This window comes from Lampris incognitus, chromosome 13 (genome assembly GCF_029633865.1).
Source record: "Lampris incognitus isolate fLamInc1 chromosome 13, fLamInc1.hap2, whole genome shotgun sequence".
Classification (NCBI taxonomy): Eukaryota; Metazoa; Chordata; class Actinopteri; order Lampriformes; family Lampridae; genus Lampris; species Lampris incognitus.
The window spans coordinates 42,718,542-42,744,815 of NC_079223.1; the positions used below are offsets into that span (position 1 = coordinate 42,718,542).

Below are 26,274 nucleotides of genomic sequence, written 5' to 3' on the forward strand. Positions count from 1 at the left end.
GACGGGATAAATCTGTACAACCGAACGTAACCGACGGCCCACTGAACCGACTCGGTTCCCCCGAATCGTTGTTCGTTGTGTGGCGCTTCCGAGATAATGTCCCCCGCGCATTTGTTGGTGGGCTAGAACACTGGAATAGCTAAATGTGTGTCGAGAACGTGTGTCAAAAATCAGACGAGTGTATTTGAAAATTGAGTTTATCCGAATATTTAACTTGGCGTTTTTAAAAAGTGTTTCCGGTTCAGTCGGATCAAAGAGTCGGTCAGGGAGCCGCTTTCTGGAAAGTGACTATTGTTATAAATGAGGTCGAGGCTGTTGCCGCTGGCTGAGTTTACAAGTTTTATACAGGTCTGCTAGAGGGAAAACGAGGAGAAGCTCTTCGGAGTGCCATGAAAGAAATGTCGAGGTGAGTGACGCACGTATCTTATCCGTCCGTTAGTCAACGTTTTGTCTGCATTACATAGGCTCCATAATAATAGGCTAAAGGCTAACGTTGGCTAACTAGCATAACAACCGTCGCCAGGCCGTTGCTCTTCGTTCGCTAAGCTAGCTTGTTAGCGACGAGCATAGCGTGTGAAAATACTGCCCAATTTCATACGTTAACCGGCATAGTACATCGTAAGGACGTCTGTTATTGACTTTAAGGAAATATGACGAATCGTTATAATACACGCGTCTCGAAAACGGCGATTAAATGACTGCCTTTACTATAGCCAGCCTCTCAACGTCTGCTAGTTTAATAATTGGCTAACAGCTTGTCACCTGTGTCTTGCCACCAACGTTGACGATCAGTCGTATATTAAAAGGAAAATGCAATGCGTTACATTAAGTGAAGGTGCACAGATTAAATGAAGGGAACAATAAATTAAGTAAGCGGATATATTGTTGAATAGATTTTTTTTAAAAACAAAAAAAACAATTGGACCTCAAGTGAAGAGATCGTAATAATAAATTAGAAGGACGTTACTAATGAAAGTAAAATTGCTTTGAATTTAAAAAAGGCAAAACCTGTGACAAAGCCACCGCAGATCAACAGCTATCTTAATAAATAAAAGCAGAGTAGGTTATCCTCGGTGAAAGCTTGATTAAAAAATGTGTTGAGTAAACACTTCACTTTCCAATGAAGTGGCTGCCATTACTTCCATTGGGTAACTATACTACAGTTTGGGACCATATTCACGGAACACTGCTTCAGTTGAATCCCGTGGAAGAGTTAGGAGAAGAGTGGCTGAATCTAAAAGCCCTTCCAGGAATATATTCATGCAGCATATTGTATGCTATCTTGACAATTTCGATGATATTAGCTTGTTACCTGTACCTTGTCACATAAATTGACTGACGTCAGTCAGCCCATTGCTGAATTTGACCAGCATTTTTAAATACTCTCTCAAAAACTAAGCTTGCGTCTTTACTTCTTGTTTTACGTCTTTTTCATCTTTACGTCTTTTTACAATTTTAGCTGGGAAAAATATAGAAACCCATATGACATGTATAAAAAGCTTGCTGTATTTTTTGCTTTTCCTTAAGTTGGCCCTGCTGTTAATTCCGTCCTACCGTCACTGTTATTTTCCTTCATAGCACAATGCCAAGCGGGCAACAGCCTCAGAAACATTATGGCATCACTTCTGCCATAAGCCATGCACCCCCACGAGATATAGACCACCAATACACCAAGAAGCTTAGTGATGCTATGAAACCATTTGGTGTGTTTGAAGATGAGGATGAACTGAACCACAGGTGAGACAAGAGGACACATAGGGGAAGTTCAGTTTCTGGGATTTTGCTGTGCATTCTACTTGCATATCATCAAAACTCGTGGATAAGTTTTTTTATGTCTGCATGCAGTTTGAAGGTATATCGAATGGCGAATTTAGCCTAGCTTAGCTCAGTAGCTGGATGTCCATTGGGGCCATTAGCAGCTCCTCTCAAAAGAAGGGAAATACTCCTTTTCTGAAGCTGGCAGTTAATACTTGTTAGTCTGGTATTAAAAAAATTTCTTAGCCAACGTTTTTATAAGTACATTCAAAATCGTAAAAAAAATTTATATCTTTGAACTATTTTTTCTGTAATACACATCTGTCTTCTACGGCAGAAGATGACACATTCCCGTCTCCTACAGCAGAAGATGACAAATATGGATAATACAGAAAAAGTGGTTCTGGCTTTTCGTATACAGTTATATATTGAAGGTTATATATTGTGTGGGATGATGATAATTATCTCATGATGATAATTGGTTACCCTTTCAGACTTGCAGTTCTTGGGAAGTTGAATAACTTTGTAAAAGAATGGATAGCTGAGATCAGTGAATCAAAGGTAGGTGGTTTTGGAATGTGCACTGGATGGCTGCCTTCTAAGCAAACTAAAAGCAATTTGTTTTGATACAATATGGAGTCATAAAAAGGTGACTTTGAAAGCACCAAAAGAATTAAAAGCTATGTTACATTAATTACAAAGGTGTTTTGCCCTCATTCTACCCATAGAACCTTCCACCATCAGCAATATGTAGCGTGGGGGGCAAGATATTCACATTTGGCTCATACCGACTGGGAGTGCACACAAAGGGTATGTGTAACCATTTTTTGTGACCATTTTTTCTTTCTTAAAAACCTATCAGTGCACAACTCATTATCGCAGTATAGATCCCTAACCAAAAAAAACAGTGATTTTGTATATATAAAATTAAATTAAATGAGTATTCATTTTATTGCAGGTGCTGATATTGATGCTTTGTGTGTAGCTCCACGCCATGTTGAGAGAGCTGACTTTTTCCTGTCTTTCTTTGAGAAGCTAAAACAGCATGAAGAAATTAAAGACTTGAGGGTAAATCTATAAAGACAATAGGCCTCATTCAAGAACATTCTCCTAACTTTATTCAAATTTGTTCTAATGACGATTGCATAAGAGAATTTGATGGCGAATTTATGAAACCTTCCTAACCCCTTAAATTTGTTCTTTTGCATCTGCATTGAATGTTGAATGCCACTTATTTGTGAATTGAATGTAATTGCCATGGAACCATCAATTAGCATAATTTGGTTTTGAATGTCATGAGCAAAAATGAAGGGAAAAAAATGACCAGGAGAAAGCTGAATAGCTGATCAAGGTCTGCGTTTACATCAAGACATGCTGCTGTAGGCGCCCGGGTAGCATAGCGGTCTATTCCATTGGCTACCAACACGGGAGTCGGCAGTTCAAATCCCCGTGTTACCTCCGGCTTGGTCGCGCGTCTCTACAGACACAATTGGCCGTGTCTGCGGGTGGGAAGAGTAGGTTAATTGGCCAAGTACAATTGGGGGGGGGGGGGAAGACATGCTGCTGTAAACAGGATCAACAAAAAAGAACGTTATAAGTTCAGAGATCGATGTTATCAGAACTGACCTAAAACTAGAAAAACCTATTAGTGATTGCTGCAAAAGTTCTTAAATAGTTCATATGCACACTTTACGAGTGGATATGTGTATATAAACGTGTTGCTTAATGCCCAATTGTGTATTATCATCAAGCATTGGACAGAAACCTTACCTGTTCTTGTACAGGCTACAGTAGCCAAAATCTACAAATTCGTCTGCCATTTAATACTTTACCAACAACTTGGACTTTTAGGATGGTATAGTGCTGTCGATGGTTGGTTACCTACCAAATTGACTGGCAAACAAAAAAAATCACAGCCATATCCACCATTTACCTTTACTCAGCAATTGATATTTTAATTATCCATTCAAATAGTGCTTGTAAACCGCAAGACTTTGCTTGGGCCCATTTGCAATGCTGCATTTTTTTTGTTTCCAGGCTGTGGAGGATGCGTTTGTACCTGTGATCAAATTCAAATTTGATGGAATAGAGGTAAGTTAACCTGAGGCCAAGGCAATGTTTGCTGATGGTATTGTCTTTCTTTACTTTTTAAGTTCCAAATACTGTAATTGGTTGTTTCTATTTTACAGAATATCTTGGTAGCACGTAGGGATGCGTGATGATATTGGCGCAACGTTGGCATTGGCCAATAAAGGCTTTAAAATGAAACATCAGCGTCGGCCCGAAATCCCAATATGACAGGCTGATAAGATGACGCTTTAATTTTGCGCATGCGACACGAACTGTTGACCAGGCATGTCATGTAGGTGGGGCACATAGGTGCCGATTTATGGTTTTGCCCGTGGGTGACCAAATTAAGTGAATACCACCAAGCGGATTGTCACAAAATCACTTTACTGTGCTTGCTTTAGTAACCACTGTGATGTAGGCTTACTAGGCTGCTGTTGTCTGTTGGACTTAAACACAAACCGCAGTGAAATGCGACACTACTCTGCTACAACTTATAACAGGCTACACCATACCAGCACACAGTCTTTATTATTTATTTATTTGTTCATTCATTTTTTTTATTTTTATTTTTTATCAGCCTTCTCCATGGGTACTCAACCTTTTTGGTGGGTGCTCAAGCATTCGAGCACCCACAGGATGGGCACCTATAGTGGGGCGAAGCAGGGGTTTTTTTTACCTGCTACACCAATTGCGTCTGTGTTGTATGTGAATGCATGCCAGCTGTGTTTTCTGAGGAGAAGTTAAGTGTTAAATGCTTTTAACTGGTACTGAATTTATTAATGAGATCCTTTTAACTACAAGAGCACGGATACATATTGATTTAATTTATTTTAACGTGCAATAAAAAAAACCCACAATGTTGCATTGCATTGCCACTGGTACAATTAGGAATTTGTTTTAATCGTTGTGGTTTTTACCTGTTGGAGGGTCATGTAGCCACGCACAGAAATAAAAAAAAAAAAAATAGACCAGCCACATAAAAATAGAGATCAACAGTGTGATGCCCGCACAGGTGTGCGCGGCGTCCATGGTCAGTGTAGCAGCTTCAGTTCAGTCCACTACAGGAGAGACTTGACGTTATCTGCAATTAGGTGAAAAAAAAATATGTGCATATATCGGTATCTGCAATCAGCCAAAATAAGTTGGAAAATATCGGATATCGGCAAAAATCCAATATTGTGCATCCCTAGTAGCATCCAGTATTTTCCTTAGTGTCTTATTCCCCTCCTTAATGTTTTGGTTTCTGTGACATGTCTTGGCCTAATGGAGCTAATGTCTGTTGTTGTCTTCTGCCAACTTTTCTCTATGTGAACAGATTGACTTGCTGTTTGCCAGACTGGCCCTGCAGTCCATACCAGACAACCTGGACCTAAGGGGGGACTCGCTCCTAAGAAATCTGGATATCCGCTGCATCCGCAGCCTCAATGGTAAATTACAAAGCTTCTGTTGAACTTTATGTTAAATGCATGTTAAAAAAACAGATGCATATCGACTGTAGCGGCGCAGTGGTTAGCGTGGTTGCCTCACAGCAAGAGGGTCCTGGGTTCGAGCCCCAGGGTGGTTCAACCTTGAGCGTCGTCCCGGGTCGTCCTCTGTGTGGAGTTTGCATGTTCTCCCCGTGTATGCATGGGTTTCCTCCGGGTGCTCCGGTTTCCTCCCAGTCCAAAGACATGTAGGTGAGGTGAACCGACCATGCTAAATTGTCTCTAGGTATGAATGTGTCGGCCTTCTTATGGACTGGTGGCCTGTCCAGGGTGTCCCCCCACCTGCCGCCCAGTGACTACTGGAATAGGCTCCAGCATCCCGCAACCCTGAGTTGGATAAGTGGTTTGGATAATGGATGGACATATCGATTTTTTTAAGAATCCGGAAAATGTTATTGGACTGAGAGATAACGGCATTAGAACTTGAATTGGACCTTTATCAACAAAAACATCAGTAGCTAAAGCCCGGGTTCAGCCATTTTCTTATGTTAGTTTTCTGGTAGGGGAGGTGCTAATACTGGCATCTCTGTTAAACTTTGAAGAGATGTTCTCAATTGTCCATTTATTTGTATAGCCCAATATCACAAATACAAATTTGCCTCACTGGGCTTAACAGCCACACAACAGCCTGTCCTTAGACCCTCTCATCGGATAAGGAACAACTCCCTAAAAAAAAAAACTTTAACAGGGAGAAAAAATAAGAAGAAACCTCAGGGAGAGCAACAGAGGAGGGATCTCTCTCCCAAGACGGATAACGTGCAATTGATGTTGTGTTTACACAATTTAGACAGTACGACATTGAAAGAGGATAAACGGAATTATATTTGTATTTGGAGTGCTCAGAACACCAGTACAATTACTTGTCACCATAAAGCATAAATGTTGATTTTAAAAAATTATGAACTTGATTATAGCTTGAAACAGTGCCAGTTTATATTTATTTGAAATTTTGTCTCACTGAGCAGTTGAGCAAGAAATAGACTGATATGCAGTTCATAATGGGTTTAGATAAGAGAGACACCCTTGTGACAAATACATTTTTTTTTTTCTCTTGCAAAACAGGCTGTCGAGTAACTGATGAGATCTTGTACTTAGTGCCAAATAAGGAGAACTTCAGGCTGACACTGAGAGCCATCAAACTGTGGGCCAAACGTGAGTAGATGCTTTGTCTTTTTTTGTTATGTCAAAGACCTGCTCAACTAAATTGTGTTCATGTGTTTTAGTTAAAACTATGCAGTGAAGGTCAGTGTGTGTCTTACACATTTCTTAACACTTGTTATAACTAAAGACATGCGTGGCATTATGTTGCGCAAAACGTCACAATAAAAAGAAATCATCATTCCCCACATTTGCTTCTTCGTGTAATGAGAAGGTGGAGAGTTGGAGAAATGTTACTCCTATTGAACTTAAGAGAACCAAATGTCTTGTTTTTCAGCAAGTAATTGTTAGAGCTCGCTTATATAATATAGCTTATTGACTGTTAAAGATGCAGTGACTGTATCTTGCTTCTGTTTAGATGAAAAAAAGATGGTGATATCATGCTCTTCTTTTACAGGGTCCCTGCTGATCCTTAAAAAGTCTTAAAATGTCTTGAATTTCTTTTTCTTTTTTTTAATTCAAAGTCTAAAAATGTTTTAAAATATCTGGACTTTTAGGAAGGGAGGCATTAAATTTATTCTGGGGCAGAACAAATGAGTGTATATTTTTTTTGTTCAATTTTTATGTTTTGTTTTTATTTTATATTCCACAACAGCCCGACAATTGTTGCAAACAATGTACAATGCATTTGTGCTAAATAGCATACGCTAGACCACCAGAGGCAGTGGGACTGGGAGGCAGTAGATAGCAGGTGACAGATGAGGTGCCAAGCAAAAAAGAAAATGGGTAAATGTAAATTCAGTCTGAAATGGTTGGAAGACAACAAATGTCGTGGGTGGCTTAAACAATCCAGCAATTCTTACAAGGAACGATGTGAACTTTGTCGCAAAACATTCAAACTGGTGACAATGGGTTATAACGCACTAGATTCTCATGAAATCCAAAAAGCAGAAGCGCTATGCTATGCTAGCACTCGAGAAAGTACTGTGACAATCATGTTGAGCCTGTTGCTAGCTTGGCTGCTTGTGGTAACGTTGGAGCTAATTTGTCTGCTGCGAATGCATCCTCCCAAGCTACAGGCCCCATAACAGACAGCATTCAGCAGTTTTCTCCGACAGCCACGTTGAAGGCAGAAATACTGTGAGTACTGAGTCTCCAAGAGAAAGCAGACAACTTCACAGAACTAGCAGAGAATACTGCAGGCACAAAAATGGCAACGCTGATAACAAAATCCAACACACTGAGACGAGCAGGGGAAATGAGAGAGCAGTTAATGTGCTAGATGGTGAATTTGATAAGACAGCTGTTGAGCTGCAACAAATGTCATGAGAGACGTAGCCTCGATTGACAAACGGTCAAAGAAACTTCAGATTGTTTATGCAGAAGAGGGTCTGAAAAGGAAATACATATTTACGTTTGGATTAGGTTGTCAATTTTGACCTGTCTCTATAGTGCCCTCTTATGTGTATTTGATACTATTGTTTTCCATTTGACTGGGTCTGCCGCCATAGTTTTATTTTTGTTAATTAACAAGAAGCTGTTTTCAGCTAATTTGCACATAAAATTGCTTTTATATTCATATTCAATAAAACTCAAAAGCAGTGTATGCTGTCTAGTATGTAGGGTTTTTTTTCCTGTGGAAATGTTATTTTTTCCATTTAGAGGTAATAAAAAGGTCTTAAAAGTCATTAAATTTGTACTCTAAAAGTGTGCAGATGCCCTGTTTTACACATAACACATGTTTTTAAATGAGAACACCATGTTTTGTAATATGCCCTGTCCTCACAGGCCGAGGGATCTACTCCAATATGCTGGGTTTTCTGGGAGGAGTGTCGTGGGCCATGCTGGTGGCCAGGACTTGCCAGCTCTACCCCAATGCTGTAGCTGCTACATTGGTCCACAAGTTCTTCCTGGTTTTCTCCAAATGGTGAGGAGTCAATACCTGCAGCCATCTTTTTCCATCAATATACACTTTAATTTGTTCATTTCTACCTGGATAGTTTTATAAAGCCTATACCGATCGGCCAAAATATTGGAATCGCTGACAGATAAGTGAATAACATTGATTATCCCATTACAATGGTACCTGTCAAGGGGTGGAATAAATTAGGCAGCAAGCGAACAGTCAGTTCTTGAAGTTGATGTGTTGGTAGCAGGAAAAATGGGCAAGCATAAGGATCTGAACGACTTTGACAAGGGCCAAACTGTGATTGCTTGACAACTGGGTAAGAATATCTCAAAAACTGCAGGTCTTGTGGGGTGTTCCTGGTATGCAGTGGTCAGTACCTACCAAAAGTAGTTCAAGGAAGAACAACCGGTAAACCGGTGACAGGGTCATGGGCACCCAAGGCTCATTGATGCACATGGGGTGCAAAGGCTAGCCCAGCAGTGGCTAACCATGTGCCATGGAGAGCCGTGTGTATGCGGGTTTTCATTCCAACCCAACTCCACACCAGGTGATTTCACTGATACATTCTTCCTTATTGGTTGAAGGGTTGCTAATCAGTGAAATCACCTGGTATGCAGTCCGGCTGGAATGAAAACCTGCATACACATGGCTCCCCATTACACATGGTTAGCCACCCCTGGGCTAGCCCTTCTGGTCCAGTCCCACAGAAGAGTTACTGAAGCTAACATTGCTGAAAGAGTTAATGCTGGCTATGATAGACAGGTGTCGGAGCGCACAGTGCATCGCAGCTTGCTAACATAGCTACAAACCAGTCAGAGTGCCCATGCTGACCCCTCTCCACCGCCAAAAGCAACTACAGTGGGCACGTGAGCGTCAGAACTAGACCATGGAGCAATTGAAGAAGGTGGCCTGGTCTGATGATAACATTTTCTTTTACATCATGTGGATGGCCGGGTGCATGTGCGTCGTTAACCTGGGGAAGAGATGGCACTAGGTTGGATTATGGAAGAAGGCAAGCCGGTGGAGGCAGTGTGATGCTTTGGGCAATGTTCTGCTGGAAAATCTTGGCTCTTGGCATTCATGTGGATGTTACTGTGACACGTACCACCTACCTAAACATAGTTGCAGACCAGTACACCCCTTCATGATAATGTATTCCCTGATAGTGATGGCCTCTTTCAGCAGGATAATGCACCATGTGACACTGCAAAAACTGTTCAGGAATGGTTTGAGCAACATGACAAGGAGTTCAACGTGTTGCCTTGGCCTTCAAACCCCCAGATCTCAAGCCAATCGAGCATCTGTGGGATGTGCTGGAAAAACCAGTCTGATCCATGGAGGCCCCACCTCACAACATACAGGACATAAATGATCTGCTGCTAACATCTAGGTGCTAGATACCAGAGGGCACCTTTAGAGGTTTTGGAGACTCCATGTCTCAACGAGTCAGAGCTGTTTTGGTGGCACAAGGGGGACCTACACAATATTAGACAGGTGGTTTTCATGTTTTGGCTGAGCGGTACATCCCCTTTGTGCCACCAAGGCATGGACTCCACAAGACCCCTGAAAGTGTCCTCTGGTATCTGGCACCAAGGCATTAGCAGCAGATAATTATATAAGTCCTGTAAGTTGCAAGTTGGGGCCTTCATGGATCAGACTTGTTTTTCCAGCACATCCCACAGATGTTCAATTGGATCGAGATCTGGGGAATTTGGAGGCTAAGGCTTTGAACACCTTGAACTCTGTCATGTTCCTTAAACCATTCCTGAACAATTTTTGCGGTGTGGCAGGGTGCATGCTCCTGTTGAAAGAGATCACTGCCAGAGAATACTGTTGCCATGAAGGGGTCAACATTGGCACTCTGAGCGGTCTGCGGCTACGAAGCCCCATACGCAGCAAGTTGCGATGCACTGTGTGTTCTGACACCTGTCTGTCATAGCCAGCACGAATTTTTTCAGCAATTTGAGCTACAGTATCTCTAATGTGGGATCCTGTTGCCCATTAAGCGGTTGTCCTTCCTTGGACCACTTTTAGTAGGTACTGAGCACTGAATACCGGGAACACCCCACAAGACCTGCCATTTTAGAGGTTCTGTGACCCAGTTGTCTAGCCATCACAGTTTGGCCCATATCAAAGTTGCTCAGATACTTAGGCTTACCCATTTTGTCTGCTTCGAACACATCAACTTCAAGAACTGACTGTTCACTTGCTGCCTAATGTATCCCACCCTTTGACAGGTGCCATTGTAACCAGATAATCAATGTTGTTCACTTGTCAGTGGTTTTAATGTTAATGCAAAATTCACAGTTCAGGTACGTACATCGGTTTTGAAATTATGGTTCGGCACATTTTCAGTACAGTGGAAAAAAATGTCTTTTAATGTTTTAATGTATTGTGAATTTAACTTGTAAACATATAAACTTGTACAAACTTGTAATCAGTGGCAAACTGGCCATAATTTCCTGAACACATAAGGAATGCACATTAAGGCACATACCTTTCTTAAGAAACATACCTACATCTAGGTATAAAAAAAAAAGAGAGGGGTGGGGGGGGGATCAATCGCTTTCAACGTGTGTTTAAAACCTGTATTATCTACAACAGAGTATGGTCACAGATCTGATGCAATAAAAATATTTTCTTATTGCTTTTGTCCGGTCAGAATTAGCAGGGAGAAGTTACCATGGAGAGCAGTGTTTGCCCTCCACTCTGTTGTTTTCCTTTTGCTGTTGATATTCACATTTAGATGATGCTGTCTCAGATGAGTAATCATGTTTATTACTGCCAGCAACATGTCCGATTTCAGATGAACAATGCCGGCATGCTGCCTTCGTCTTAATCTACTTGTCTTTGCCCATTGCTACTGTACTTCACTTGAAAACTGAAGTGTTCCCAAACAGGAGACCTGGGGCATCCGGGTAGCATAACCGGTCTATTTCGTTGCCTACCAACACGGGGATCGTCGGTTCGAATCCCCATGTTACCTCTGGCTTGGTCAGGCGTCCCTACAGACATAATTGGCTGTGTCTGTGGTTGGGAAGCCGGATGTGGGTGTGAATCCTGGTCGCTGCACTAGCGCCTCCTCTGGTCAGTTAGGGCGCCTGTTCAGGGGGGAGGGGGAATTGGGGCAAATAACGTGAACCTCCCACGCGCTACGTCCCCCTTGTGAAACTCCTCACTGTCAGGTGAAAAAAAGCGGCTGGTGACTCCACATGTATCGGAGGAGGCATGTGGTAGTCTGCAGCCCTCCGCGGATTAGCAGAGGGGGTGGAACAGCGACCGGGATGACTCGAAGGAGTGGGGTAATTGGCCAAGTACAATTGGGGAGAAAAGGGGGTAGAGATTTTAAAAAAAAGAAATTTAAAAACAGGAGACTGTTAAGCCCACTGAGGCAAATTTGTAATTTGTGATATTGGGCTATACAAATAAAATTGATTTTGATTTGAGACCTGACAGATACAGGAGGGTCCTTAAGCTCTGGCTTTGTGGTCGCCATACTTACGAGGCTGCATCACTGACCATGTGCTAATTCAGTTGCCAAGTTACGGCTCCATTAATGAATCGGAGAGGCAACTGAGTTTTTAATTTTATTTCCACACAGAAATGTAGAAGAGAGGGCACACTGTATCTTGTCATGTATCACTTTATTCGCTAACGTTTTGGTTGACTGACCATCAGAGCATAAAGTTATGCACGTAACATGCATGGTTAAAGCTAGACTATATTCACTCGGATCATGACGCGCACCAAACCGAACGTCTTGTACCGAATGGTACAGTAAAAATACACCCGTTACACCTTTACCGTTACACCCTTAATATATGTATACTTACATGTGCTATGTTCTCACTGTTCCCTTTCTGCAGGGAATGGCCGAATCCTGTGCTTTTGAAACAGCCTGAGGACAGTAATCTCAATTTGCCTGTGTGGGACCCCAGAGTAAGTAACGTCATTTGGGGAGTGACCACGTGGTTATTTTGGGAGTGGAGTTGTTTACTGATATTTTGGAGGAAGTTGCGAGGATGGTGTTGATAGGACCTGTGCCATTAGTTTGGTAATGACCTTTTGAGTGTGGTGTGAAATCCTGCCTATGGTGTCAGTTGATAAATGAGATGTGGTTGGATTCATGATTGCTCTGTAGGCAGTGTTGTACCTTGGTCCATTTTCCCTGTGTCCTGCCTTTAGGTTAATCCATCTGACAGATACCACCTGATGCCCATCATTACGCCTGCCTACCCCCAGCAGAACTCCACATACAATGTCTCTACGTCAACACGCACCATCATGAGTGAGGAGTTTAAATACGGTACGCAAGACAGGGTGTGATGCACACAGACCTGAACTTAAAGCCACTATCCATTGTGGAGACAGAATACAACTTGATAAGCAACCAGCGTGTTTCTAGATCTGTGATGCAGATGAGATGTAGGCAGTACATATATTGTCACTTTCCGAACTGCCTTCTTTGTGAGTTGTAATGGTATCAAAGAATATGACTTCTGTTGTGCTGATCATATCAGTTGTCTCAGAAAAAAACTTGGGCTGTCCAAGCCGGTACGTTTACCTTTCACAAAATTATTGGTGCATTTCCATTTCCTGTATGAAAACATCGATTTTTTTTTTCCCCCTCTCTCTACCATGAACAGGTCTCAGTGTCACAGATGAGATTCTTCAAGGGAAGGCGGAATGGTCCAAACTCTTTGAGCCACCAAACTTTTTTCAAAAGTACAAGTATGTCCTCGTCGATTACCTTTTGTTCACCAAAGCACACATGTTTGATGCTTTTTGTTAGTAACTTTCTGGTGTGTGTGTGTGTGTGTGTGTGTGTGTGTGTGTGCGCGTGTGTGTCTTTCTAAGTCAACTATATCTTGGCATTTTTTATGATATTTAATTTAGCAGAATGTAAGAATTTGAAGATTTGTCTAGTCATTTCACTGACTCACTCCCCACATCCTGGGTTTACAAGATTTTCTGCTTCTTGTAGGCATTACATTGTCCTGACTGCCAGTGCATCCACAGAAGAAAACCACTTAGAATGGTGAGCACTGAGGACTCTTATTTTGATGTTTATTTTACCATACGTGCAAAATGTATTGTTTCGCTTTAATGCTGACTTCTATCATTAGACAAGACATGAAAATTCAAGTAGAAGTCACCAGATAGTGTTTTCCAGTATTTGCCATTTCTCAATGCCTTTGGTTGTCAACAGAGATATTAATCCAGCTCAGGTTCTGTTGTTTTGAGTTACTTTAGGTGTTACTTGTGTAGTTACGTGCACTCAGCAACCCCTGTTTTTATTTACTGGTCATGTAATATTTCAGTAAAGCAGAAATATTACAAATTGCATATTTACAAAAAACTTGATTACAGTGATAACCTTGGGAGGTGACGAAAAGCCTGATAAAGTGGGGAGGGAAAAGGGTTAACAAGGACCATAAAACTGAGACCCTAAGAAGATGGATAATTTGAAAGAGCAGTAAAAGACAATGAAACTTGAGATAATATAAATGTCAATGGCATATTTAATATTTCATAAAGTCAAATGGAGCTTTGATACCCCAGACAGGTTTACATCGCAAGTGGATCAGCAGTAGAGCAGTCTACTCCATTCAGTGCCCATGTTAGTAGATTCAAACATAGTTCAACAAAGCATGACTGGCGCCTCTGAATTAACCCTGATGTTTCCTATAGGATTGGTCTGGTGGAGTCAAAGATCCGGGTTCTGGTTGGCAACTTAGAGAGAAATGAGTACATTACCCTGGCCCATGTCAACCCCCAGTCTTTTCCTGGATCTAAGGACAACCGAAATGAGTAGGTCCATTTTTATCCATAAACAGAACAGGCTTAATGGAAAAATTGAGACTTTTTAGAAGTTTTTTTTTCAGTATTTCCTGTGGAAGAAGCGGTTTTCTGTGGGGACAGTGTGAACGAGGGGGCTACTGAAAAAAAAATGCAGACATTGTTTTACATGTTTGTTTTTATTATTGTTTAGTGACAAAGCTTGCGGAATTTTTTGGTGCATTTTACTTTTCAGTGCTTCTCGTAGAACACTTCCATGGCCCTTCGATATGGGAAGTCCTTAGAGGAGGCCTATTAATAGACAGCCGCATGCAGGCTGTTAGAATAATAGTTACTGAAAGGCTGTGCTTTGTAACTATTACTATAACCAGCTATAGGTCAGGTTAAAAGTCAATGGTTCGGAGCCCCTGATCTGGAAAGGTAACATGTAGTCACTTTAATTTAGGCTAAAAAGGAAGCGCAGGGATTGGATTAAGTGCAGCAAACCTTGAGACAATCACTGCCCATGGCATCTTCAGACCAGCCGCACCAAACGCCCCCGCAAGCGGAGCGATCACCCCAGGAAGAGAGGGAAGAGAGCCAGGATAGGAGCTAAGATAACCCAGCTTGGTCCTAAGAGAGGGAGCGAGAGAGATGGAACGTTGCCCCCACCCTAACTAAATGCCTGCTCTGTTTACCTATCTCGTCTGTTTTTCTTTTCATTAGAAAATAACTAAATAAGATTTTCTTAAATTAGTACCATTAGCCAACTGAATTCCGTAATGCATTCACGGGGGTTTGGGGGTGGGAATCAGGCTTCCCGGGCAAATCACCAAGGAATTGGATTAGATGATTTACTGCGGAATGTTTTGTGTTCTTTTGTGATTTTTATTTTATTTTAGCCCAACTTAGAAAACGTGACTGATGTGAAACGTTAATTTTGAATGTCCCAAAAAAAGAACACCGGTCAGTGGAAAATTAAAACATTATTCGATAACTACCGTAACACATGAAATGACATGACTGGAAAAAACGGGTGCGCAATATGAAATTTAAAACTGGCTCCTAAAAAAATGGTCTGTTAATTTTTGATGAAACTTGTCTGCAATCCGTACTTGGAGCAATCATAAGCAATCATTCAAGGAAAGCTGGCAATAGGAGAGACTTGTAGGAGCTTGTGCCAAGTAGTGTTGCACGGTAAACTGGTACTGAAAAAGTACCGCGGTACTATAGTTTTGAAAACAGTACCATACCAGCATTTTGAAAGAAAAAAAAACAATGCTTTTATTATGAGAACAGCTATTTGATCTAGCTAATGGGAATCTGTCTCTTTAAACACGGTGACATTACGCTAGTGGTGTGTGTGACATTGCGGGACACAACCCTGACTGAGTTTGTAATGCAAACTGCAGCAAACGTGAAGTGAGTCGAGAGCAACAGTAGAGAGAGCGGACCACTTTTTCGTTTTGTTCTGAGACTAGACTTGAAGAGATGGCAGCAGCAGAATTCATTGACAAAGAAGGGGGCCTGAAGTGGAATATGGAGATATTTAAAGTGGACAAAAAAGGCAAGCCCATACACACAGCAGCACCGCTCTGCAAGCTGTTCGTGTCTCGCAAAATGAGGCAACACGTCAAACCTGGACAAACATCGCGACCTTTTCAAGGAATTCAAAGACCGATAGGTGATAGTTGACTAGTTCACTCCTGCTTTATGTCCATGAAAGAAATAGAGTGATCAAAAAGCCTCTCCGCAGTAGTAATATACATACTCATACATAGCCTACATGTAGTGCTGAAAGAGTTGTCCATGATGTCGTATGCGAATAACGGTGTCGGAGACACTGTTACTTAACCGCGGAGAGACATTTCAAGCCTACATATGCACCAAGGTAGCAAACAAGTCATTGCAACATCCCCTGTACCCACAACAGAAATTAATTAATGCACACATGCATCTCTATATAGCGAAGTCACAAACATGATTTTATACAGAGAGATTGGGCCATTTCTCATTTAGTGTTTCATATACTGTATAAAGACAGCATCAGAACTCTTTTCTTTTTTTGTGAAACATTAGCAATACAATATGACTCATAGATTATGATAGATCTAATCAGTCTCATCAAAATGTTTTCTAGGTATAGTATCTCACCATCTAATTAGGCACTCTGCTGTGACAAATTCATCACCATAAATCTTCTAAACCATTTTTTTCCCCAACTACAGGAGTCTAGTGCCTCTGGCTCAGTGACTCTGCCTACTGAGAAGCAACCTACTATCCAAGCTGTTTTTGAACAGCATAGAAAGTACTCAAAGGTGTCTAAAGATGTTAAAAGGGTCAACAGGACAGTGGTAGAGTTCATCTGTATGGACCAAATGGCAGCATATTTAGTTGAGAAAAGCTGGGTTCAGAAACCTTGTACACAATCTGGACAAAAGGTATGACCTCCCCTCAAGGAATTTCTTTATCTATAATGAAATTCCCAAGGTGTTTGGTGAGACAAGATCTATTATCAGTGCACAGGTGACACCAAAGCCATTCTGCTCCTGCACTATGGACTTCTGGACCAATAGAACTGTGAACACATATAACACACATCAACAAGCACATCTTCCCTGAAAATGTGCTCTTGAACCGACGACTGAATTTCATTATACATAGCCTCAGAAAGTTACAAAGTTTAGAGTATTGACACTGTAACAATCCAGTTCATCACAGAATCCTGGGAAATGCAGTCCTGGTGCTTAGGATGCTCTGCATTGCACTCTGACCACAGTCTGAAGGAAGCCATGGATGATATTGTGACAGATTCCCCGGGGCTAGATATGGCCAAAATGTCTGGTATCACAACAGATAATGTTTCTAACAACCACAAGGCTTTTGCTGACTATACCTGGATACCCTGTTTTTTTTCCACAATCTGCATTTGCCAGTCAAGAAAGCCATAGACATTGATCATGGGGCAAGCTGTCTGTCCCTACTTCGCAAGACTGTCTGACTTCTTGAGATCTAATAAGCTGTCAAGACTGCTGAAAGACAGAAATCTTTAAAGCTGCACCAGCATACATGATAAGTCCAACCATGGGGTTCATCCTATGATATGTTGGATCAATTTGGTGAGCAGCAGCAAGCAGTCTCTGCTGGTCTGACTGAGAACAGAAAGAAGTGGCACCTGATGCTCAGAGACACAGACATGACAACTTTGGAAACAGTGAGGGATGTCTTGGCTCCACTCCATGATTTCAAAGATGCCCTTAGTGGAGAGAAAGAAACAACTCTGTCATCAGTCCTGCCACTCATATGGAAGATAAGAACCTGCCTGAAAGATGAGGAAGATGACAGTCCACCAGCGCTGGAAATGAAGCAGAGAATTATAGAAGACCTTGAAAAGAGATACGATGAGCACTAGCTGAAGATGACGCTAAACATCTCCATTTTCCTAGATCCAAGATTTAAGAGTACTTTTGTTACTATGGAAGAAGAAGTTAAAGAGGAAACTGCTCCCAAAAGCTGAGACAGTTGAGCTTCCTAGGGAGCACAGTCAGGAGCAACAAGAAGACTTGGAGGACAATAGAGGAGCGGCTGCTGCAGCAAAGAGAAAAAGAAATTATCTAAAAAGTTTGCTCTGCAGTATCACCTCAGAAAAGAAGGGGGCAGATAGTTCTGGAACAAGACATGATTCTTCCACACCCACAACACCAGTAGATAAACTAAATGGTGAGATCACTGACTATAAACAATTAAGAGACATCAGCCCTGCAGAGGACCCCCTGACACAGAGTCAACATGAGGCACACCTGCCCATCCTGGCTCACTTTGCAAAACAGTATCTGTGTATTCCAGCATCAATCTGTGCATCCGAATGTGTCTTTAGCACATCTGGAAATATTTGCGGTCCTAGGCGTTCTAGACTGAGTGAGGAAAATGTAGACACCCTTGTTTTCTTGGCCAAAAATCTAAACAAGGCAAAGGGCTTGAGTAACAAATGAAAACAGCCAGCCACTCTAGGACTACAGTTTAGGCTGAGTAGTGACAGAATACCATTCAAACCAGTTATACTGCTCTATTAATTGGGTTATTAATGTTCATAGATCTCATTGTGTTGAATATCATTACTTGTTGTTTTAATGTATACAAATCTGTTTCGAATTGTGACAAAGAAAGTTGTTCAGAATTAAGATAAAGCTCAATGGCCGAGTTGACAATACTTTTCTTGACCAAGAAAAAAAAAAGGTTACAAAGCCAAGATTTGGGATAGGTTAGAGGTAACTGAAAAGTTTGCAATTATGCTGCTATTTTAGTTAACCCGGATTATTGTCATTTTACATCAAATGCCATTGCTTTAATTTATTTTATTTATTGTTTTCAGTGTTCTAAAAGTTTGTGTTTTGGCTGGAAATGTTGTCCAGGTTTGAAATAAAGCGCAATAATGATATTTGAGTGTTTTCCCTTTTTTTAAAAACATGTATCGAAAAATATCGAAACTCATGACTTGGTAACAGTGTCGGTGTCAAAACAAAAACGTTGGTATCGTGACAACACTAGTGCCAAGTGAATTATTCGGAGGTTGTTAAAACCCACACGCAGCATACTACCTCTTCACTTTTCTCTCAGTAAATCATGACAGAGCAGCTGACAGTGTGCAGGACTTCATTTGTTCAAAGGGCTAAAAATGTGGATGTTTGACATGAAATGGTGTCCTTTGAGCTGTGTTTGTGTCATCCCAATAGGAACGACTTTGTGTCCATGTGGTTAATCGGCATCATCTTTAAAAAAGTGGAGAATGCAGAGAGCGTCAATATTGACCTGACATATGACATTCAGTCATTTACAGACACAGGTAGGTCCTGTCTTGTTGTCTTCCCTTCTCTTAGAAAGTGGAATAACAACAAAACTGGTGAACTCACTTAAAATTGATTTTTGAAAGTGGTTTGGTTCTCCAATTTCTATATCCAGTCTTAAAATATAGAATATAGGATGCTTAGGTGCCACATAAAACTAACACACTAGTGTCCCAAGGCTGAGGTTTACAGCTTGAATCCCATTGTTGCCTCCAGCTTGGCTGGGCACAAAAGTGCCCCTGGCTGAGGAGTCACTGTTCTTAAGTTTACATCCCCACAAATCTATCAGATCAGGGAAAATCCCTGCAAAAAAACTAGTAAGTTAAATGAGCACTGAACAGTCCTAGGTCAAATAATATTTTCAAATAATTAATGACAGTTGTTTTTAGCTGCTCAGAACACTTGTAAAGTTTTTTTGCCAGCAAGGACAATTCAACAAGTGACAATACATCAACACAGTATTTTAAAGCCTATGTGGTATACTCTTCTTGGATTGACGCTATGTAAATAGTGCTGATGGGGCAACTACTAATAAATAAAGTCAATATTAAAAAAAAATGCAGCCTGTATTCCCCCAATTTATTTCCATTTATTCCTTTGGCGGTTGTCGGGGGGAAAATTGTCAGTAGCTACAGAACCTCATACTGACTCTCATCATTATGGTTCCCTGTAGTGTACAGACAAGCCAACAACATCAACATGTTGAAGGACGGAATGAAGATTGAAGCGACGCACGTGAAGAAGAAACAACTGCACCAATACCTTCCTCCTGAGCTGGTTCAGAAGAAGAAGAGGGTAAGATGAACATGCCTATTAAAGTGTAAAGAATCATCCATTAGATTTCAACCCAGTTGAGAAAATATCAAAATTAATTCTCAACTGTTTCCTCAACACTGCTCATGGTTGCACTTCTTCCCTCTCCCTACACTGTCCCCCCCCCCCCCATGTCTTTCTGTCAATACAGAGCATAGCAGAGATGAACCGCAACTCTAATGGCGGGAGCTCCAAACGGATGTCCCTGGACAGCAGTCATCTGGACAGCTCCAGAGACACAGACTCAGGAACTCCCTTTAGCTCCCCCACCAGCAAACCTTCCAAGACTGTCTCAGACACTGATGACAGGTATGCGGAGACCCCATAAATTGACCTTTTTTATTGATGTATTTAAGGCTATGGGTGATTTCTCGTTTGTCATCAGATTCTCAATCACATATTCTTACAGCCTTACTCATGCAATTTAGTATCACTTGCATGCAGTGATTTCATTTGCAGACAGAATATTTTAGGTTGTATGAAAACCATAAATATTCAGAATCCAGTTAAATCCACAATGCCACAGAGAGTGAATGTCTAAAGATTCTTTTTTTTTTTCCTGTATTGTGTGGTATCAGCCCCCCGAAGCCTCTGTTTGTGGACAGCTCCCCGGCATCCAGTGCCTCGCCTGCTGCTAATGACCAGGGCATGTCCATCCCCGTCCTCGGCTCAAGTGAGTTTCACTCCTTCAAGGTCCTGTTAGACACGTATCCAAATAAATTATCCGTTCATTTCAAGTCGGACTTCTAAGGTCATCTGCAAAGTCAGGAAAAGTAATTGAAAATGACTTAGCCATTTCCTGGTCCTTAAATATTAAATGTAGTTCTGTCAGTTCACCGTTTGTAATGGTGCTGTGATCAGTCGTCTTTGGCTGTGGGGTGTAGTTCTGAGTTGGCAGTCATGTTTCTATGTCATTCTGAACACTCAGAGTATTCAAGTTCAACAAAAGCTTGTGGATTAATCATTCCCTCTTGTTCTTCACTGACCCCCATTCTTAGAGCCCGCGATCAAAGTAAAGGCCCCCTCCCCACCAATGAGTAGCTCCATTGCCACAGTAATGATTGGGACCGTGAAGCCCGATGCTACCAGCAGCCCCAGAGAGGAGTCCTTGCCCAATGGCTGTGAGGGTCCCGTCAATGGAGCTGCATCGAAGAGACCGCACTCGCCCACACAAGAAGACCAGGCCAAGAGGCACAAAGACACCGAGGCATCCTCCCAGGAATCTGTGGTAAGAAAATCAGGTTTCATTGATGGATTTTTAGAATTCTGCCTTTGTGAATGATACATTTCTGCAGTATTCTGTGGCCAAAAAAAAAGTTAACTAGATTTGTTACCTTGCAGCAGATAGATATAGATTACACAGGGATTGGGGCTGCAGCACGTTACCTCCAGAGCTACTGCTAGCTCTTCCTTCCCAGATGGGCACAAAACCACCCCTTCGGTGTTGGGTAATATGGAAAATATTATCCCAATAATCATAGGGACTTTAACACAATACCAAGATATATCAAGATATCTGCTTACATAAGCATAAAAAAAGTCTAAAAATAGGATTTAATTTAGAGTTTCGTCGCATTGAACTGTTTATTAATGAAAAGTTGAATATCAAAACTAAAACTAGTTTTCAAATAATGTGTCCTCAAATATTTCATACCTCATTTTGTGAAAAAGTTTTGGTAATTATTTTTGTTGTTATTTATCTAAACAAAATTGTGTATCACAACAGTTTAGTGAAAGACTGCATGTGTGAAAGACACATATCTGAATTTAATTCCAATAGTGTCATTGAAAGACAATAAATGATCATATTGAATTATTGCCCAGTCCGAGTGCAAACACTTCATGTGTAATATTCAAAATAAAAGTTTACCCCGGACATAAAAACCTCCATAGACTCTGTAGGCTGCAATTTTAAATCAGTCACATGGCAGTAATAAGGCTACAGCAAGCATCGAGGTACAAAACTAGTTTGTCCAGTTTTCCATAAAAGAAATTGTAATCCAGGATATCTAGGTGATCTGATCAAGGTTGGGAGATATTTGCAAAATCAAATTTTGCGATAACACAATCTTAAAATATTCACAATGGCTGAATGGTGGTTGGTCAAGCCTTGGAAAAATATTGAGTACAATTAATGGCCATAAAGTTTAGTGAACTGGTTCATGAGCACTCAACCCGTCGGAAATAATGTTTGACGTTTTCATCCTGGCTCTTGGCAGATGTGCGCTGTCAGTGTTTGGCAAAACAAGAACTGGTCAGTTTAAAAAGTCAGCTTTTCAACAGAGATGGATATGAATGTGGACCATGAGAAATATTGATCAAGGAGTTTGGTGACCAAAATGTGTAGTGAACCTGAAATTTACAATTTCTGGTCTTTTTAATTATTACTTCAGGTAGATTTTGTGATGAGCTCATATTTTTATCTTGTTTTGTGGAAATTTAACTATCATATTAATATACTGTACTTGTAAGTGCTATACTTATACTACACCACTGGTGATCTCAGCTCTTGAGTGTAGGTTGTTTTTTTGTTTTTTTTTGGCCTCCTCAGGTGGCGCCCACTGATGACTCGGCATTCAAAGAGCCCAATCCACCCTCTTCTGACCCCTGCGCTGAGGGAGATGGACACAGTATTGTAAGTGGTGTTCTCTCAGAACTCTGAGTTGTCTTGAGAAGCCGTGTAATGTAATTCAAATCTAATCTGTTTCTTGCCATTTTCCCCACCAGACCGCTCTTTCGGGGACAAAGACCAAGCCCATTCCAATAATCGATACCTCAAGAACACAGGTAATCTGTCCTTTGTACACTTTATAGCAATGAAATGCATATTGTTTTCTTTTTTTGCTTCGCCTCAATTTATAGACATGTTCTAGATATTTCATAGACATGTCATAGATATGGCAGTTAATTGTTGTCAGAGGGATGTAGTGCCAATATGAAAACAGCCACTAGGCGGCAATAAAGGTTCAGCCAAAAAGACACTCCCCTCACTGACCACTGTTAAATTCAGCGTGACATCATTTATAGGTCCTAAGATTTGTTTGTATTTGCTAGATTTGGTCCTGGGGGACAATGGTGTTTCCAAAGCCTGCAAATGGATAATTTTTTATAACAAATTTTTTTAATGGATTTGAAGACCAAGATTCTGAGCGTCACCAAGCACACCAATAGCAGCATAGTGACATGAATGATAATTTGAGATAGGCTATGCGAAAGTGGGAAATGCTTACAGGGAAATTAGTTTACATATGCTTTTGCATGGAGTGATAAAGCTCCTGCGTCATTTCTTGAAGACATGTTGTAGTAACAGATGTTGACAATTATGCTTGAATGACTATATTAATGAAATCCACTTTCCACTTACTATCCATAGAATATTGGCGAAATTGATAACGTGTTTTATTTTTATTTATTTTTTTCCTTCTAACAAGATGAACTAAAATGAATAGCTTGATAGACATGATGTTACATGAGCTTTATTATTTTTCCGTGCGCTCAACACATTGAGTTATTGCCCCAGGAACTATAAAATGTTGACGTATTCAAAGGCCAAGTATTATCTGAAAATGGAGGAGTAAATTGAATGTCATTGATAAGAGGATATTACTGCAATGAAGCGGCCATCCTGTCATGACAGCTTCTGCTTTCGTGATTTGTTTTTATCTGTAATCAATTTTGAGCCCAAAAATACCTTAGCAGCGAATTAAATTATCTGCCCCCGGATAGTTCAAATGGCACATCAATGCAGAAGTCTTATTAGGATTGACTGAAAAAGTGTCTTCCTGGTTTTTACAGTTCGCTGGGTTAAAAGCACTTAGCAATGAGTGTCAGCCCCAGTTGATGTTATTTAACAGAAACCTCACTGATTTGTGTCTATGCAGTTGCTAATGTCTTGTGTTTTTGCTCATCTCAGAGACTTCCCAGCATGGAGCTTCCAGATGCTTCATCGCCCCTCCCAGCCAGCAGCAGCTGTCGTGTGGTGAAGAATTCCATCAAACTGGCCCTCAACCGCCACAAGTAAACACATCACCCCCTTTACAGTACCATGAGGACAGATGATGAACGGGGAAATGTGCCTCATGAACGACTCCGACTGATGCCACAATTTCAATGTGCTGATCTCCCTCACTTGTCCCTTCTTTTACTGTCTCCTGCAGCATCACCCCTCCCAAGCCCCCCACATTCGAGGGTTCATTAACTACTGATACCCCCACAGCTGTCGAGGAAAAAGGCATGTCCATTCCCGTCATCGGCTCAAGTAAGTGTTTAAACAAGCTGAAGGGAGCCTTTTATAGTTCAGAGGTCTCCATTTTTAACAGATTTCACTTACTAGGTAAATGAGGTGATGATCAAAGCCCATCCTCCTTGTGCTGTATACCTGTATCTCTTTCAGTTTCAATAAGCTTTAAAAGAACAATTGCAAATGAGATTCAGATCAATAACAGAATAAGTAAAATGATTAACAGTGAAACATTTGACGTTAACCTAATCGATGACTAAATGTTTCACTCGTTTCAGTTTGTGTGTGTGGTGACATAACAAGCTACTGTTGCAAACTGATTTTAAGACGGTTATCTCACATTTCGTCACTGACTGTCACATATAGTGAAGCTATGTGTTTTGCACACCCCTCTTTAAACAAGATTGCATGTTTTTAATGACCATTTAATGCCTCATCGAAGTTGGCCGTCAGGGATTCTGTTTCTTCTTCCTTTTTTTTTTTTTTGTGAAAACACTTGGATATAATGGTATTGGTTGCATTTTAAGAGAAGGCTTGTCTCTGTCTCCACCTCGCTGATGACATACTAGTACAGACAGGATTTTCTTTTTCAACATGCAAACACACACAGTAAGTCTGTATTTGTTTAGGATCTGTCTCTGCTTCGGATCTCTTGACAGTCGTTTGATGTTTTTGTTTGATTTGTGATGCATCCAAAATTAAAGTGTTCTCTCTCTTTCTCTCCCTCTGTCTGTAGAACATATAGTATCCAAACAGGTGGCTCCCCCTGTCGGCAGCTCCATCCCCACATTAGTAAGCCGAGGCATTGACCCCATCAATGGCACGGCCTCCAAGAGATCCCATTCACCCTCCATGGAGGAGCAGGCCAAGAGGTTGAAAGAGACTGAGAAGGCCAGAATCCACATCGCCTGAACACTCAGCCATAGAATGTATACCATAAGTCTGTGGATTTACAGAGCCAGATACCTGGGAGAAGATTTCAGAGAGGGACTTGCTTGTGTTCAGCCAGAATCTCTAGAGTCAAGCAGCGGATAAACGCCACACCCTGGTCTTCTCACGTGGTTTTATTGTGGGGACGTGACCGTTGATTCAATCCAACCAGTCTTTTGTTGGTCCAACGCGGTAGCTCCTCTCTGTCGGTACGCTCCGTCACGCTCCCAAAGCCAGGGCGTATTCCTCCCAATACCAGGCTCAGCGGAGGCAGTACCTGACACGAGAGCGGTAAAGCTGGTTCGTTTTTAACTCATCCTATCCCACAATGTTCAAGTACGTACACCAAACCGACTACGAGTTGTTCCTCTGTTCATGTTCCCTCCTCAGTGTTCACATTTTATCAAACAGCCTTAAAACAATAAGTCACACTTGTTAAACACACACTCTGGGAGCGCACTGTTGTTTTTTGTTCCCCCCCCCCCCAACAGAAACCTGTACAGTAAACATTGATGTACATACTTTTTTGTCTTAAAATAGAGATTACTGTTAAGTCTTTTGACCATTCTATTGTAGCTTTTATCTAAAAAGAAAAAAAGTTTAAAAAAAAAATTTCTCTACTCGTCCAAAAACAAACAAACAAACAAAAAAAATTCTCCTGCCCTGAATATTTTTTGTAATCAATGTATAGGTTTGGATACAGTTCCAGTGAGGACTTACTGGAATTTACTTGGATATGCCTGACATAACAACTATGACTGTTGGTACAACTAGTTCAATCCGGATGTGTGTTCCAGGTTGATGCTGGAGCTGCAGCGGACAGATATTTGGATAATCCAGATCCTGGATAAGTACCAGAGTTGGTTGGTACCCTGTGAACCACAGTGCTTCTCTCAGGTGCTAGTAAAAGCATGAATAATGATGACCTTTACAACAACTGATGGCATTCTACCACCAGCTCATGAAAGTTAATGTTGTGGTAGGAGACATTTATCCTTATGTGAGTACATTGATGGATAAATGTGTTGTTGTACAATACATTTGTCCTTATGTGTGACATGCTGCACTTAAGAAGAACCGTATTTGTATGTTACACTTAATCCCTCTGTCCAGTGCAGCTTCAGTGCTGTTCACCTGACTGGGACATCCACACATCCATTTACCAGTTTGCCATGTAAAGGGAAGTGAGGATTTTTTTTTTTTTTTTTTATGCATTGTTTTTTACCCACCAACAGAAAATGTTGATGGCTGCTGAGACCATCACCCCAACCCATTACTGGCTTTTGTGACGGTCTTCATAGCTGCTACCAGGCCAGGGTCAAGTAGTCTCTTCAAAAACACCTTTGATTATGT

The 26,274-nt window shown here is 41.2% G+C and overlaps 1 protein-coding gene across 1 annotated transcript; it reads left to right on the top strand.

The window, feature by feature from the left end:
* The first annotated feature begins 368 nt into the window (after positions 1-368).
* papolg (poly(A) polymerase gamma) lies at positions 369-25,222 on the top strand. The gene is made up of 24 exons (XM_056291887.1): positions 369-406; positions 1,579-1,737; positions 2,250-2,316; positions 2,484-2,565; positions 2,714-2,823; positions 3,793-3,846; positions 5,141-5,252; positions 6,372-6,461; positions 8,196-8,334; positions 12,183-12,255; positions 12,502-12,622; positions 12,963-13,047; positions 13,301-13,354; positions 14,008-14,127; positions 18,828-18,937; positions 19,612-19,733; positions 19,903-20,060; positions 20,330-20,424; positions 20,750-20,958; positions 22,303-22,386; positions 22,479-22,538; positions 23,665-23,768; positions 23,909-24,009; positions 24,728-25,222. The coding sequence occupies exons 1-24, from the start codon at positions 390-392 to the stop codon at positions 24,901-24,903; spliced, it is 2,502 nt and encodes an 833-aa protein (XP_056147862.1). The 5' UTR covers positions 369-389; the 3' UTR covers positions 24,904-25,222.
* The last annotated feature ends 1,052 nt before the right edge of the window (positions 25,223-26,274 follow it).

Excerpts from the sequence above, each read along its gene's own strand:
- papolg (XM_056291887.1), top strand. Across the intron at positions 8,335-12,182 it reads TTCCTGGTTTTCTCCAAATG|GGAATGGCCGAATCCTGTGC; the intron begins GTGAGGAGTCAA and ends CCCTTTCTGCAG. Across the intron at positions 18,938-19,611 it reads TCAGTCATTTACAGACACAG|TGTACAGACAAGCCAACAAC; the intron begins GTAGGTCCTGTC and ends GGTTCCCTGTAG.